Raw genomic sequence first — 16,458 nt, 5'->3', positions numbered from 1 at the left:
GCCCAATGACAGATGATTTCGTATATTATACAGATTGTAAAGGCCTCCTGAGTCAAATTTATGATATTGGGCTATAGGCCTATGAATAAAATTGAATTGAAAAATGTAATTTAATCATTCTCTTTTATTGATCAAAATCAATTATTTTCAACGTGAAATCATTCAATTTATTCTTGTAATCACTGCAGATAGCAGCTAATGTTACAGCCTTGTGACCTGATTGTATGGTGGTTTGCAAGGGACACAATTAAGAAACAATGTTACTCACATTTCACAATATCTCAAGTTTTGTAAGGTAACTGCTACAAAATTAAGTCTCTTATTGTAAATATTTGCAGTTACCCAGGTTCTTCTCCACAAAATGATCATTTGTTATTTCACAGAGTTAATTAATCGATCCCTCTTCCAGAAAGTCTTCTACCAGTTTGTTGAATTCAGCAACGTATTTCAGGTGGAGATTATGTTTACCCTCTGGCATCAGGTGTAATCTACATTTGGGACAACAAAAAAGAGGATAAACACATTTTCCATGTGTTTCCTAACCCATTTTAAAAACATGTGTGTGTGTGTGTGTGTGTGTGTGTGTGTGTGTGTGTGTGTGTGTGTGTGTGTGTGTGTGTGTGTGGTCTCACCGTGATCCCTTGATGTGTTTGAGGAGGCACTGTGGGTGGAAGCTGGGCACCATGGGGTCTTTCTCTCCATGGATGATGAGGGTTGGACAGCTGATTAGGGGCAGAAGCTCCAGGCAGATACTCCCTGGCCAGAGGACATTTAAGTTAATTTTGGCTTTAATCTTTTCATCTCAAATTTCTAAGAGGGACATGACAAAATGAAGCATTATCTTACATTTATTCTCCATAGGCTCCTTGTGTGTACAAGTAGTAGAGATCTCAATCAATACTTTACAAACGTCATCAGTATAACAACTTCCTTCACAACTGGTTTTCAGTTTCAACTTGACTTGTCTGTAACAACGTGGATTCAGTACCTTCTGGTCTTTTTGCAAACTGTGAGATCGCGTCCCCCCAGGCCTCCCAGAGCTTCGCAAAGGTCTCTGCTCCATACACCTCCTCCATGGGTTTCCTCATCCTCACACTCCACTTGGAGACGTCGCGGACCGCTGCGTGTCCCCACAGGACGAGGACACACAATAGACTCAGTTAAGAAAGATTACACCAGGCACAGTTAACACAGTTTGGGACTACGATTACCATTGTAAAGTTTGAGGTCCTGCTGGGAAACGAAGGCATTGCTTCCCCAAACGACCATCTTGCCAATCAGATCGGGGTTCTTCGCTGCTGCGATCAGAGCGGTGATTCCTCCGTCACTCCAGCCCAGCAGAGAGAACTTGCCAAACCCTAATGCCTGTCAATAAAACGAAAAGGGCAACAAATAAACTAAATAATGAACAAACAGATGTAAAAAAGATTGCATTCTTCTCATCACACAATGATCAAAGCACTTATTTGCTAGACGATATATTATGTTATATAAAGCAAAAAAAGAATATATATTATAAAATAAATACTGATGTGAACATTTGTCTGCAAGATTGCTAAACCAAGAGCATTAATTCATAAATGTATTTAGCAATAGGAATCAGGGCTAGGGATAAATTAGATAATATTAAAGCCACATTTGACTGTTAATGCAAAGTTCTTATTAAACTATGCACTTCAGATTGGTAATAGTGATCACTCATGGCTGATCAACAGATTTATAAGACCTTCATCAGATCCACCGCGTCCTTCGCATCCCTCTCAAAGAAGTCAAGGGGGAAGTCTCTGTCTGGGGGGCGGGAGTGTCCGTAACCACGGGGATCCCAGCCCACTACGGTAAAGCGTTCCTTATCCAGAGACTTCAGCTGAGGTCAAAAGTCAGTCCGAGTGCAGCCTGTGGTAGAAGAGACACACAAAGGCTTTCACAGGTCCGAGGACTTACACCTAAAGGACAGATATGCTGTATTTGTGTGTGTGTGTGTGTGTGTGAGAGGTGAGAGAGAGAGAGATCGTGGCAAGATGTCTACGAGGAGGTGTGTTGTTGTTTACCCAGAGCACCAGGAAGCAGCAGCACAGCGTGTCTCCCGCTGCCTGTCTTCTCGTAGTACAGATCCACTCCATTAACGTGCTGCCTGCCTGAGGCCACCGAGGAGCTGCAGGGAAACACACAGGGAGATGTGGCAGGAACACTCATGGAGATGATAAGGACAGAACAGCTCTGTCGAGTGAAAACCACTGGCTTTCATTTGGCAGTTAGTATTGCAGCCACAATGAGAGGACCACAACGCTGTGTTGTTCTGGCATCGGCCTTCAGAACGTCTGATGGGTGGTTCTGGCCCTGTGGTCCCCTCTTTGACGGCTTCTGTTTTAAACGTTCTTGTAGTTTGACTGAAACTTCTGGTTCTGTTTTTATTGTACCAGCTGTTACCTCGGCCTGCTGTAAATGTGACATGACATGACTCATCAGAATTCTTAGACATGGATTTTTGTTTTTATTTTGAATGCGAAAAGCTCCTCAACATTTAATATTATGCACAATCAAAGATCACATTGTTACTAATAGTACAAAGACAAGTTTTGTATTTTTAATTATTTGAAAGATGTTTGTGCCACTTTTCCTGCACATTGGAGGGCTTTGAGGATTTGTAGATTTGAATTGTTGATATTGGCATATGGTTTAATTTTCATTAGTCATATTTACACTATTAACTATTCATAATGATTGGATTATTTTCAATTAGAGGTTTTAATTAATTAATTGTGAAAATATACATTACACTGAAGAGATGCAAAAGAAAAATATACCATATATTACTCCTAACAGATTGATTAGATTAAATAGGTTTACAGTGGAACCGTGTTTTTAGAGATTTCAGCAATTTCAGCAGTATTACTCGTGCATACTGTATTTGGTACGCTGCCTGGGCAAACTACTCCATCTAGTGGCCTGAAATCAAACCTTCTGCCCAGAAATACTGCAAAAACCACGTCGCAATGCAAACACCAAGACCGGCGCTTCCTGTTTCCTCCCTGCAGCGGTCCGTGGTTACATACGATCAAGCAAGTATCAAAGAGTCAACAGTTACCAGTACGGCTGGATCGCCGCCACGACGCGTTTAACGTCACGTCTGCATTTAAAGAAACGTCCTCCGAGTAAAAACAAGGCCATTCCTGCAACGGAGCGTCCTGCTGCTGCAGCTCCTCCTCTTCCTCCTCCTCCTCCTCTTCTTCGTCAGGCGGTTGAAGAGTAAAGTCCCTTTCTGGCTGAGCGTCGTGTAATCCTCCACCAACATCTAAAGTGAAAGCACACAAAAAAATAAATAAATAAATAAATAAATAATAATAATAATAATAATAATAATAATAATAATAATAATAATTTATATATATATATATAAGGACCATTAAATGTTTTATCAATGAAGACTCCGTGTGTATGTGAGTGTGTATATATAAATAAATGGGAAATATACCAGTAAAACTAATTTACAGTCACTGTCATAGGTCACTTAATTTCCTAATAGGTACAGGGGAAGTTTCCTTTATAGACTTCTGTTATTTGGAACAAGGAAAACAGATGTTTCCCTGTAGCACATTCATTATTATTCATTAAATATAGTCAACTCCATTCTTTATATATATAATTGACTTGTGTGTAGCCTAAGCCACATTGTTGCATGTTCACTGCACTGACTAGAAGACCTCTATGTTTACACGAGCAAATGATTGAAATTGCTGTAATAACCAGGAAATATATTCCTTTTGTTTGCCATAATGTCATTCAGAAAGAACCCCAAATAGTTCAAACCTCTTAAAGGGATAGTTCGGAATTTTGGACATAAGACCTATTTTCCAACTCAGCGCGTGTGTTCCAGACGTCTGGAGACGTTTTCAAGTAATGTCATTCAGTTCTTCTAGTTGCCGAGTTCGCTTATGCTATGGCTAGCGCAAGTCAATGGTTCTAGTTTAGCATGGCATTAAAAACACTCGTACCGACTCCACAGTGCACCCGAGGCAAATCAATTAACACTAGACTGTCGATGTACATATCTGTGTTGATAGAATAATATTTGAAACAAAACTAACCTCGCATCGCATGAATCATTAAGAGGGACTAGTTTCTCAGCAGCAGCGGAATTTTACTTTGCTCCGTTGGACTCAAAACTCTAAGACGCGCTGCTCGGAATCCAGCCGGTAAATACACACCTGAACACCGCCGATTTGTCGGCACTTAAGCCCCCAAGGCTGTCTGAAAAGCCCTCGGAGCTCACTCAAACACCGGGCAGCCCACGGCCACGCGAAGCCACAATTACGCACCACGAACCCGGACCTCTGCTCCGTCCGGAGAACCGTAAACCCTCGGACACGTTGCGGGGGATTCCCTCCTGGCACCACCAGTCTCCGTTTGTTCGGTCCCGGTTCTCAGCTCCAGCGGGGGCTATCTCAGTCTCCACAGACGCTCGTTCACGTTCTGCCCTTTGAGCATCCCTCTCCCGCAATTCTTCTTCTCTATATTCAGGCTCGTACAGGTACGGTTGGGTTTGGGTGGAAAAAAACTCCTCATCAGAGTCTTCAAAAGTTTCAGTATATTCCCCAAAAGTGTCCATTTCTGTGAGATTGAAGAAACTAGCACTGCAGGCTACTCTGCGTCTGTAGCAATGACAGCAGGTAAACAAACTATTATAGAACCGGTAACTTATAAGCGCTAGGTGATATCACTCCGCCGCTAGGAAGTATGACACACTGCTGCTGCTGCTGAGACATAAATCCTTAAAAATGCAAGGTTGGTTTTATTTCAAACATTCTATCAACACAGATATGTACATCAATAGTCTGCCGTTACAATGGATTTGCCTCGGGTGCACTGTGGAGTCGGTATGAGTGTTTTTAATGGCATGCTAACTAGAACCATTGACTTGCGCTAGCCATAGCATAAGCGAACTCGGCAACTAGAAGAACTGAATGAAACACGAACACACCGGCTGAGTTGGAAAATAGGTCTTATGTCCAAAATTCCGAACTATCCCTTTAAGCTTTGATGCTTATTTGATATTTTGGAGGGACAACGCTGTATATAAATTAATGTCATGTTTAAAAGAAATTCTCCTAAAATTAATACAAGTCACAAAGCACAGGTGAGGCTGACGGGCATGTCATTAGCATTAGCAGGTAATCAGTCATAAATCAGCATTGCTTGGTAAATATTATGTGAACGGCCACCAAAAGCTCTCTGTTTCCAGCTTCTCTTTCGGTTTGTCTTTAAACTGCGTCAGGCCTTTAGTGTTATTGTTTGTTGTTTGATATTTTCTGCTGGGTGTAAAACACAAACAGGTGTTGAACTTGAAAGTAACTCTGGTGTTAATGTCTCCTCCTCTACTTCTTTTTTAAGACTGATGTAACCATCAACATATCACATCCTCCCACACACACACACACAGACCTCCACGCACAGTGTTGCTCTGACGGAGGTGTTTTTTTCTTTTCTTCCAATGTGTGATGTATGTGTTTATGAATGGGGTTTGACCCACTGCCACTGCATGAGAAGCTGTTCAGGCCTAATTCTGTGAGGCAGGCAGCTTTTTGTAAACGCCTCTGCTCTCTCTGCCTGTCAGAGCGTCTGAGCGGTGCCACACATTGAACCGCACACAGGAACACGGCACAAAGACGACGATGGCGGGCTAAAAATACCCTGATCACCGCACAGCGATGAGACGGAGACGTAGCACAGTTTACTGTAAATGACTGAAGTAGATATGTCCACTGAGAATCAACACAATATAAAAAATAAACAGGAGGGTTTCTTAGTTCTATAATACAAACATCACTTTATAAGCAATTCTCCTGAAATTACAAAAAGTCCTGAAATAACAAGCTGTTGCTGTTAAATGGGAGGATTTGCTGCTTTCCCCTGATTTATATTCTAGATTTATTTTTCGTCACGCTAGCAGCAATGTTTAAGATTAAGTTAAGAAAAGTTTAGACATTCTTGGTCCCCAGAGGACGGATCCTACTGACTTGGTTGATACTCTGAATTGTCATTTTTGTTCTCCGAATAGAATACCACTACATTTGCAATTTTGAATCCAGCTACAATGGATTGGTATAACATTTGGTACAAGAAGAAAGACAACCCCTATGTGTTGAAGATGAACTGAGAATCAACACACAAGTTAAAGACCTGAAAACGAGATCACAAATGTTAAAGTTTAGCTGAAAAAGCATTTCAAGAGCACCTATCTCTTCTATGGTGATGTATTTCAGTGACAGGATCGACAGCTGGGACATAAAGTTGGGAGGAACTTGATCGTTCCAAAGATGAACTCATCATCTCTCCAGTGCAGAGTCATAGTTGCAGATTTATTGATGGGTGGATATCATGGTATTATTGGTAGCTGATGAAAGCATGTGTCAAACATTTGCTTTCCAGGATGAAAAAATATTGGATTTTGAGTTAAAAATACACAATATGTGACCTAAAAAGGTTAAAAGGGCATTTTTGATTCCAGCTCGACTTTAAGTAATTTATAAAATTAAATATTCATCAATAAATGTGCAAAAAAAAGTTGAAGTTGAAGTTTGAAAAGAACATTGTTTCTCATTATTTATCAGTACTGTAGTGCTGAAAAAGTCAGTAAAGCACCATAGGAAAACATCTATACAGCTGCCATTGCATTTTGATATCGAAATATTACTTAACCCTTAAGGCACCTTAGCGGACCAAACGTGTACATTCAGTTTTTAAGTCTCAATATATCCATCAGGCTAATTGTATGAAACTTGACCGGGATATGTGTTTTATTATTATTTTTCAAATCCTCGCTATTGCAAGGTGTATAGAATAGGAGATATCCAGATATGTAACACTCGTTCACCTGGGGCCCGATTTGGTCCCATTGACTCCCATTATAACCACTTATTTTTGATAGACTGTAATCCTGACATATTATAATGCTTTCCTATACTTAATTAATTAATTAATTAATTATAATAGATCTGAGCCTCTGTGTGTGTGTGGTTGTGTGGTTGTGTGGGTTTTTGCTGTGTGGTCGTGTTTCTTGATCAAGAGAGAGCCTCCTCTATTCCTTTGGCTAAAGTGGTGATTTAGTTGCATCAGGGGTTCTTTTGTCAAAAAAGGCATAAAAACATAATAAATAAATAATTAATAAAAAAATGTATATCTATGGTTAGGTCTGAAAAAAAATATGTAGTACATTTTTATGAGAGGGACCGTTTTCATTTTTTGTGTGAATAAACTCTCATTACTCCAAAAATAATAATGCATCAAAATACATTTTGTTTAATTGATTTGATTCATTGGCAAATCAAGGCTGCAACACAGCCCAAATATTACACTTTGCACCTAACTTTGCACATATTTTGTGATTTTCAAATTGAAAAAAATCAGGGGTTCTTATGACAAAAAAAGGCATAAAAACAGAACAAAATGGAAAACAATGAAACTCTTTATGTCTATGGTTAGGTCTGAAGTTGTTGAAAAGATTTGATGCAGTAAAAGTGATTTTTTTTTTATTTATATAGGCCTATTGCATTTTTATTACACTTTTATGAGAGGGACCGTTTTGGGACCTTAAGGTGCTGAGTGAAACGTCATTCTTAAGGGACCTGGTGTGCAAAGAAGCGATCAGCTTTGTAACCTCTTCCCGCTGACTTCCAACCAGCAAGAAGAGCACAGACAAAATGAATGAATGCAGAAAATCTTTGGGCTCCTGTAGGACAGCATGGATAACACAAAGAAGCTGTTTTTCAGGGCTTTTAAGCTAAGTGTAGTCATAGTTCTGAGACAACTAAGATGAAAATATAAATAAACATCATCTCAATAGAGATTTATTTCAGGTGACATGGATGTTGAGTCTATTTTAAGTTCTCTTCTGCCCTCTGGCTCCCAACCATCTTTGTCTGGCTGGTATGTGCCCATCCACATGACCCCTGCTCTAAATATAAACATATCCAAGCAGCACCGCTAAGGTCACATTACGTCATCCCAAGCAGCACTCTCTCTCAATCAAGTAGCACTCGAGGACGTGAGCTGTGGACGTGTCAAAGGCTTTATGATATCCTGGGTCAGCAAAAATGTCATCAGGCTGGTGTGAAAACGATGGGATGCAGTAACAGCTAGTGAGAGGACGTGACTGGAGGATACACAACGTTAAAGACCCGGTGGAAGAAAATACTCTTAATTGTGTCCTAAACTTGTGATGTAATTTATTTCAAGACTTTTGTCTGACATGGGTAATGGAATAAATAAGGTAGGGTATCAAAAACGCGATAATGAAATCACTCAGACTTTAGTCAACTTGTACTTTCACAACCTGCTTCTTCAATTTCCAACCGTCTTTAGGTCTTGCCTGATCTCTATCTGGGAAATATCAAAGGTAAGAGATCCTGCCACGTGAGTGAAGAACTATTTTATTTTCAGGATAATGGAACAGAGTGTGTTTCACTTCCTCGTTCGGAGGGGCATGTGGTGAGATGCTACACTGAGCTCGGTTTCTATAGAGTGGAGCGGCCACAATGTCAAGCAGAATGATTGAACTCGTGTATTTTTATGTTAAAAAAAGAAATATGGCACTGTGTGTGCATGTGGTGCGTGCATGCGTCAGTGTGTGACTGTCTGTGAGCAGCTGGAGGAAACAAATGATTTGTGAGGGCTGCGGAGTGCGTGAGGGTTGGTGTGGGAGGGGATGCCCCACGGCGTGGGGGTGTCCCCGGGCTGAACTGTGTTCCACGTCTTTCCACAAAGCAGCAAATAATCATTCGCTCGCTTTCTACTGAAGCAGCAAACCAACAAAACACATGTAATGGTAAGAAGGACCACACAGGAAAAATATGGATGACTTTTTGTAAACAGGACATGTTCAAGGAACCGCATGTTAAATAGGAAATTTAACACCTTTCATGTCATTCGGGGCTTTGAGCTTCTTCTATTCATTTCTGTTTTCATATTTTAATATCTTGCGTCTGCTTTACAACATCAAGTGTGAATAATTATGAGGATGAATACCCCTGAGCTGTCCTCCACAGGCAGAACAGCAGCTACAGATGAAGTGAAGTTGAGAGAAATAATTCACTTTATGCGTTTAGATGATAAAAAAAAGAAATCACTACAAAGCTACGTCATATAGAGACTCTTCAAGAAAAGGAGGGACATTTCAGTAAAACAAAATGTTTATCTCACTTTTCTTATAGGCTTCGTTTAATTACTTAGCTCAAGAAAATACACAATAAAGTAACTATTTCATAGATTTCATTATGTGGTTTGAATTGATCAAATTCCGTTCCTGTTAAAAGCTGAGATGGCCGTTTCTGCTACTCTGCTAAGCTAGTTATGTTAGCTTCAGCAGGAATTTAGCATTAACTGGATTTATTTTTATTCCCTTTATTCTACATGTTGCATTTAGCTACTGCCTCACTTTATCAAAGATAACAGCAATAGGGGAAAATATTAATAAGCAAATCTAGTTTCAGCTTTAGCTACCTCTGTCTAACCAGCTAATGTTAGCTTGTTGAGGCTCCCTTGTTTTAGGTGATAGTCTGGTTTTATCTTCTTTGTGGTGTTAATAATAATTATGATTTTATCTCAGCAGAGCTGTCGGCACGGTGACACCCTATAAAATATTTATGACCAAACGTGTCTCACTTTATGTGCTTCAAGTCACTGACTTACAGTTTAGCTACATACTAATATTCTGTTTCCTCTGCAACTCTATTGAAGATTTATCCTCATATATTTGTCAATATTCCAATATTGTATCGGTTCCTGTTTAGTCTTGCAGTCTTGCATAAACTGTTGATGTGTGACATTGTATGTTTGTTGTTTGTTGCATTGGTTTGTAGGTCACAGACTCATCTTGGCCTTGCATAGGCAGCATCAGCATCTTGCAAACTTGCAAAGCATGAGAAAACGTGCTCAAGACACATCTGTCCAAAGTAGAAAACATTTGGCTTCCTTTTAAAGAACAAAATTTGATTAGAACAATTACTGTTTCTTGCTTTGGGCCAAGCTGTTGGACTGTTTTAGAAACATTGGTTTTCCGGTTTTTCTTTCAGTTCAAAACAAGCAAAACTTTGAAGGCCACATTTGCTTGGGAGGCAGGGGGTTGTTGTTGGGCAGACAAAGGCTTAATTTAGGTCGGCCTTTACATGCGATGACTTTTGATTGGATGGAAGGTATATTTGAGATTGTCTTTGCGACCTGCAGATGCACGTGACAGGGAGCTGTTGGCACAGCACAACATCACCCACATCCTGTCCATCCATGACACAGCTGCACCCATCCTGGAGGTGAGCTGTATTCTCTTCATCTTATATGACCCTGTGACATCAACACTAGTCCTGCCATGAAACACACAGCCTCCTCTGTTTCCCCCTGTGTGTCCCTGCTACTCGTTCTCAAAGTGTTCAGCAGGGAGCCAATCTGCCTTTTTCTGATTTAATATATTCATTTGGGTTGCAACTAACACATATTTTTAATTTGTGATCAATCTGTCGTATGATTTTCCATGTAATTGATTGTTTAGTCTTGAAACTTAAAAAAGAAGAAGAAAAAAAGTAAAATGTCCCCAAACCCTGAGGGGACATCACACATTTGAGAAGCAGGAACCAGCAACTTTTCAGCTTCAATCTTCATTATACAGTTGTGATCCTCCAAGGTATCAACATTGACATGTATTGATTATATGAAATGGACCACTTCTCTGGGAGTGAAAGGCAGATGTTCTTCTTTTACACGAGAAGTCTTTCAGTCAGAAGACTTGGAATTCACCAGGTTTCACTAAAGAAGCAGGTTTCTGGTTGGCTTTAATATTGTGAGGGATCCCCGTGAATATCTGAACATTTGTGTGCCGTTTTCAGTCTCCAATGCAGCTGCGATGCAGATGCAAGCCATCAAACTGGGAGACATTTTTCACACAAGATGTTTTTAGCTCAGCAGCTTGAAAAGCATAAAGTCTTGAAAGTGCAACTGCATTAACAGAAAAAAAGGTTTCTGGCTTTTCACAGCTGCATTCTGATGTTGTGATTTGTGTATGAAAGGGAGAGAAAGGTGTTTTTCTTGAGAAGGACAGAACTGTGAGAACCTGGTATGTTGAAAGTAGAAATTAGGAAATATACATATAATAAATTTGAATATAATAATCTAAAAATAGCTGATGATCCGTTTGAATTTGATTGTCATTTTTATCTGAATTCAATCTTCCCCTCTCTCCATCCGCGTTTGACTTGTTTGAAAAACTTGATCTTCAGGGTCCGCTTTCACAACTTTCATCTTTTCTTGTTGAAAGCGAGCATGAAAAGTGCTCAGAGATTCCTCTACACTTTCTCCGTCCACGCTACTATGTTTCATTGAGCTCTGAAGAGAAACAGCAACTTGTATTACAGTATCACTACCCAAACTGGTCAACCACCAAAACCTTTTACAGGGCTTTGGGCTTGAAGTCACGTCTGCCCAGCAGCTCTTTAATCCCAGCTGCTCTACGAATCTCTGATCATGATCCTTTGATTTCTCTCGCATTCACACAGAGTGACGCGGCGTTTTGAGCACTGTGGCATGATGATGACTCAGGTCTGTGTTACCAATGCGGCCCGAATGGCCAGATGGGATGGCGTATTTGCATAACCAACAGTCAAACTGCTGACTGATTGATTTCTTGGAAGACGGCGAGATAGTTCCTGAGAGAGGAAGGTAGAATTTGCAACCACCAAGTCTCGGAGGTCGGGCGAGCCCTTTACCGTACACTCTAATTAACATACTGCAAAATAAACGGGCAAGAAAATGAAATACATTTCTGCACTTATCCACCATTTGCGTGCACATTCATGTTCCTGCTTTCTGCCTGGGTTTGATGAGCTTTAGAGCGATGGTGCAAAAAGTGGACTCTCACCTTTTTGATTTTTTGCTCCATCAATATGTGCACGTCCGTTAATGTTTAAGGATGGGTGTGTGTGTGTGTGTGTGTGTGTGTGTGTGTGTGCATGACCGTTGCATGAGGCTGCGGTTGGTGTGTGCGAGCGAACTTGTCTGGAGCACTTCCAGAGCCCGATGTGTCCCAGAGGGCTCTGGGGTTTTTGCAGAGGTGCAGTCATAAGGGGACAGTATAGTTTCTGTCCACTGCATGTACCATCAGCTGCCAGGTGCACAGTGCAAAAACACACGTAACACACACACAAGCACACACACACACACACACACACACACACACACACACACACACACACACACACACACACACACACACACACACACACACACAGAGAGAGGTGAATATGGTGACCTACCACACCAGTGGGGTCGTCAAGGGGGCAAAGTTTCAGGGGCGGTCCCATACAGCAAGAAACAGGAAGTGTGTCCCAACAGATGACCCCGACAGCATGAGAAAGACCTTTTTGGAAAAAAAATGTTGCACATTTATTAATTCAGCCGGTTTATCTGCAGAAAATACACCTCATAGTGTTGTTAGAGTCTAAACGTCTCCCCCTCCCCCCAGGACATGACGTACCTGTGTATATCTGCTGCTGACCACTCAAAGCAAAACCTGTGAGTACTTATGTGAAATACAGAAAGATCAGTATTGATATCATCTACTATCTGAGTGTAAGCGCAAGGACATAAAAGTCCAATAAGAGTCATTAAATCGTAATTTAATCTTCACAGTTTGACAAGAACAGAATGATTGTATGTAATTATATTTTTGCTATCGTACAAAAGTGTTATATTAATTTTTATAATAAAGTGTTCTTATTCAGGCCACATTTTTTTGAAAACTCATACAATCCCTTTAATGATTAAGTACTGTCAACCAAAATGTAACTATCAATAACTCATGTACAGTGTCTTATGGTTGGAGGGCAGGTTCTTGCTGTCAATATTTTATGGAATAAAAACTGCAGAATAATGGCTTTTCTATTATGGAATCAATTGCTTAATTGAGAAATAATTCTTAGAGGTTTAACAAAGACTCTTATAAAAATATTATTATAAATATATCTTATTAAATATGATCATTCTACCAGATTTCAGTACTTCAGAGACAGCATCATGTTTATCCACGAGTCCCGGCTGAAAGGAGAGGGCTGCCTTGTCCACTGGTGAGTGAGAACAAGACATAAAAACACTGGGATGGTTTCTTTTCTTTTGTATTAATAATGTTAAACTCACATGTTAAAATCATACTTCAATTTGAATGATCGAACAAAAGGGATTTGCAGTCTTATTTTGGTCGGAGCTTATTAACTGCATAGTAAGCCAACTTGCCATTCCTATTTTTATTCATAAATCATTAAGCTTTAATATATTTGGTACGATTTGGAAATGGTACGAAACGGGGCCATTTGCATGTGAGGATGTTGAAAGCAAGAAGCATGAATATTCAGATTTAGTCGATTTTTGTTTGGATTTTTTAGAGTATTTGCCTCAAGAGGATTATACTTACTGGAGGTCTTCACATTTGATTAAACTAGTTTTCAATTTCAACCACATGTATTTCACCAAACAGGAAAACAATAAAGTTGGTGTCTTTCAGTGTTCATTTCATCATCTTTCATCTTTCCTCATAACAAAATCATGCATTTAGTCACGGCTTTAGGGGAACAGGGGGGGTTTCATTCATTGTACACTAAAGAAGGGAACCTGAATATGTGTTGATAACTACAAGTGGCATCATGCTGTGAGGCTGTGTGCTCTCAGTGTTGCAGGAGTGTCCCGCAGCGTGACTCTGGTGGTGGCTTACATCATGACGGTGACGGGTCGCGGCTGGGTGGAGTCTCTGGCGGCGGTGAGGGCGGCTCGGCCGTGTGCGGGGCCCAACCTGGGCTTCCTGCGGCAGCTGGAGGAGTTTGAAAACACAGAGCTGACAGAAGTGAGTCACATCCTGCTGAACTTATCATCATTGGCACTTTATGATATCAAACACCATTTTGGATTATTCTTACAATCAGCAGCAGCCGGCCAGTAGCTGTGTCTGTAATTACCAATAAGTTATTACTGCATTGTTACGTGGGATTCAAAATGTGTATTCAAGCACAAGGGATCAGCAGGAAATGATGCAACGACGTATTAGACTTGATGTGAACGTCAGGTTTTGTGGACAAAAGTCGACTATGAGATGCGTACGACTGTATTTGACGACATTATTAAAACAATGACGTGATGAATGCTTCATTGTCCTCTCTGGCTGAACGTTACACTTTATTTGTAAGATATCTTTTGGCAGGTTTGCCTTTTTATTTGACAGTTAAGAAAGTGTAGAAGCAGACAGGAAGTTACGGGTGTTAACGTGCCACAAAGGGCCGCGGCTGGAATCGAACCCTGGACGTTATGCGCTGTGACCACTCATCAACATGTTTAACTTCCGACATGTGCAACACCTCATACTATTCACACCCAGCTAGTGTGGTCATGCTTCTGTAGCCACACCCACCAGTGATGTCACCGCGTACCGACACACCCTGGAGTACACTTCTACATCACTGCAGAGGTCACAAGAGCAAGATTGTAGGGTGTTTAGGGTTGCTCTTGAAGGCGTGTCTGCTGCCCCTAGTGGACAATAAATGCATCATCTTGAACACAGCATTGGCACATGCAGCTTATAGTGAGGGCATGCCTGTATCGACACAAACTTTGGATCTGTTGTGGCGAAAAGCCCACGGACGAGACGTGACGGTCACTCAAACGAGGGCTCACACTTTGAGGGAGGATTTCTTCATCCAAGCCTGTCATTTGTGTTGTGCTCATTTGTTGAACACGTTGCTGTGTTAAGTGAGCATGCTTAGCTGATTATCTGGTTTCAGGAAGTTACGCACATTGCCAGACACAGACCTCCACCCTTTCTGAAGACCGACGACTGAAAGGATCCGAGGAGAACGTCACGTTTGAAGCATACTGACCTTATAAAACAACTTTAACCTCCTCTCTTTTTGAAATCCCCCTCCTTGGATTCTGTGTCAGCTGTCATTGATTCACCATTCATATCCCCCTCTGCTCTTCCCCCCCAGTATCGGGCCTGGTGGAAGGACCGATATGGGAAGAACTCGCTCAGCGATGATGAGGAGATGGAAAGCCTTTTAACTCGTAAATCTAACAGCAGCGGTGCCGTAACAAGCAGCATCCCTGCTGCACATACATGAGCAGCGCCTGAAGAAGAGTGAGGTGTCTCCTGAACGCAGCTGGGGGACCGGGGGGCTCGGACCACTAAGACCCACCAAGACCAAACCGGCCGGTTGCTTTCATCCTCAAAGCTACAGCAGGAACCCCTTCTGTATCGATATGATATGTCGAATCTCATGTTGTAACGGCGAAGGCGTCATGTGACGGGGGGTTTTCATGTCATTATCTCGGTCCCTTCGCCGTGTTCTTGCCCCCAACTGTCAAAACAACATGCAAGGGCAGTCAAGCATGACACCAAGGAAATATGTACATAAAGTCCACCGTGTGAACACGCTCCCCTTGTTAGTTATGTTATGTCTTTGACTTGAAATATGACTAGTCTTTTACTTTCTGTAGACGGTGAAAATACCGACTCTTCCAGTGAGCCGGTATCAGAAGCAGAATTTACTCTCCGTCATAAGTTTATTCCTTGAGTGTCATTTTTGTTCGTATTGTAAAAAGTGGTCTGAATTAAACTCTCTCTGGCATTATTAGAAATATTTATAGAAAAAGCATCATTTTAATAACAAGAGCTTGTGTGATTTACACATGTGAATTTGCATTTTGTTGAATAAAATCTATTAACATGAAGTTTAAATCATCAAGTTTATATTTATTATCTAGAGTGTTCCTGTCCTTTAATGCATTAATGTGAGAATTTTACTGTAATTAGTTGAGGTGGATTTCTAATGACTTTATATGCTGGCTCTATAAACAATCCATTTTGTCAGCTAAATGAAAGTTGGCTAAAAAAATTAATGTGCAGTAAAATACACATTTAATGAAGTATAAAGCAGCAGATTCATTTTTAACTTTTTGTGATTGTTCTTTTTGTTATTATTATGAAACATTTATTAATTTTGGCTTGTTTTTCTCATGAGCCCATTCCTCTGCCTTGAAGGTGCCGTACAAATAAAGTTATTATTACAAATACAACCAACCCCCACTTAACTTAGTTCAATCTCATTAGTGGGGGGCCAAAAGGCAGTGATACCCAAGTTTTGAGTTACTATATTATATCATATTTGAGTTTATACTATTGTATACATTATACTCTATTTAACTTTCTTTATATAGTGGTAATAATTATAATAATTATCCTTATCTTTACCACTATTATTATCTTTTACCACTGCAGGACGAAAGGACTATCTTATCTTATCTTATCTTATCTTATGTATACGTTTTAAACTTTTTTTCATTATTATTATATGGGGGAAATATTGTAGACTACAGTATATTGTATCCAGCTGACAGCTATTGTTACTCATTATTTTACAGATTAAGATTTTATAATTA

At 40.4% G+C, this 16,458-nt stretch overlaps 2 protein-coding genes across 3 annotated transcripts; one reads left to right on the top strand and one right to left on the bottom strand.

Moving 5' to 3' along the window:
• Positions 1-380: 380 nt before the first annotated feature.
• On the bottom strand, positions 381-3,243 carry bphl (biphenyl hydrolase like). Its single transcript, XM_084011746.1, has 7 exons — positions 3,086-3,243; positions 2,049-2,152; positions 1,727-1,893; positions 1,212-1,365; positions 989-1,120; positions 633-756; positions 381-488 (listed from the first exon to the last, which is right to left on the bottom strand). Exons 3-7 carry the CDS (start codon positions 1,730-1,732, stop codon positions 386-388), a joined length of 519 nt encoding a protein of 172 aa, XP_083867872.1. The 5' UTR covers positions 1,733-1,893; positions 2,049-2,152; positions 3,086-3,243; the 3' UTR covers positions 381-385.
• Positions 3,244-8,051: 4,808 nt separating this feature from the next.
• Positions 8,052-15,740, top strand: LOC311014868 (dual specificity protein phosphatase 22-B-like). Of its 2 annotated transcripts, none has more exons than XM_084011744.1 (7): positions 8,052-8,266; positions 8,359-8,392; positions 10,219-10,301; positions 12,503-12,552; positions 13,029-13,103; positions 13,687-13,873; positions 15,009-15,740. In XM_084011744.1, exons 1-7 carry the CDS (start codon positions 8,246-8,248, stop codon positions 15,138-15,140), a joined length of 582 nt encoding a protein of 193 aa, XP_083867870.1. In that variant the 5' UTR covers positions 8,052-8,245; the 3' UTR covers positions 15,141-15,740. The 2 variants fall into 2 exon arrangements, with proteins under 2 accessions (XP_083867870.1, XP_083867871.1); XM_084011745.1 differs by having other exon boundaries at positions 8,054-8,266; positions 13,702-13,873; positions 15,009-15,732.
• Positions 15,741-16,458: the final 718 nt, after the last annotated feature.

This window comes from Eutrigla gurnardus (genome assembly GCF_963514095.1).
Source record: "Eutrigla gurnardus genome assembly, chromosome: 6".
Lineage (NCBI taxonomy): Eukaryota > Metazoa > Chordata > Actinopteri > Perciformes > Triglidae > Eutrigla > Eutrigla gurnardus.
Note: the sequence above shows the minus strand (reverse complement) of the source record. Positions and strands in the feature narration are given on the sequence as shown.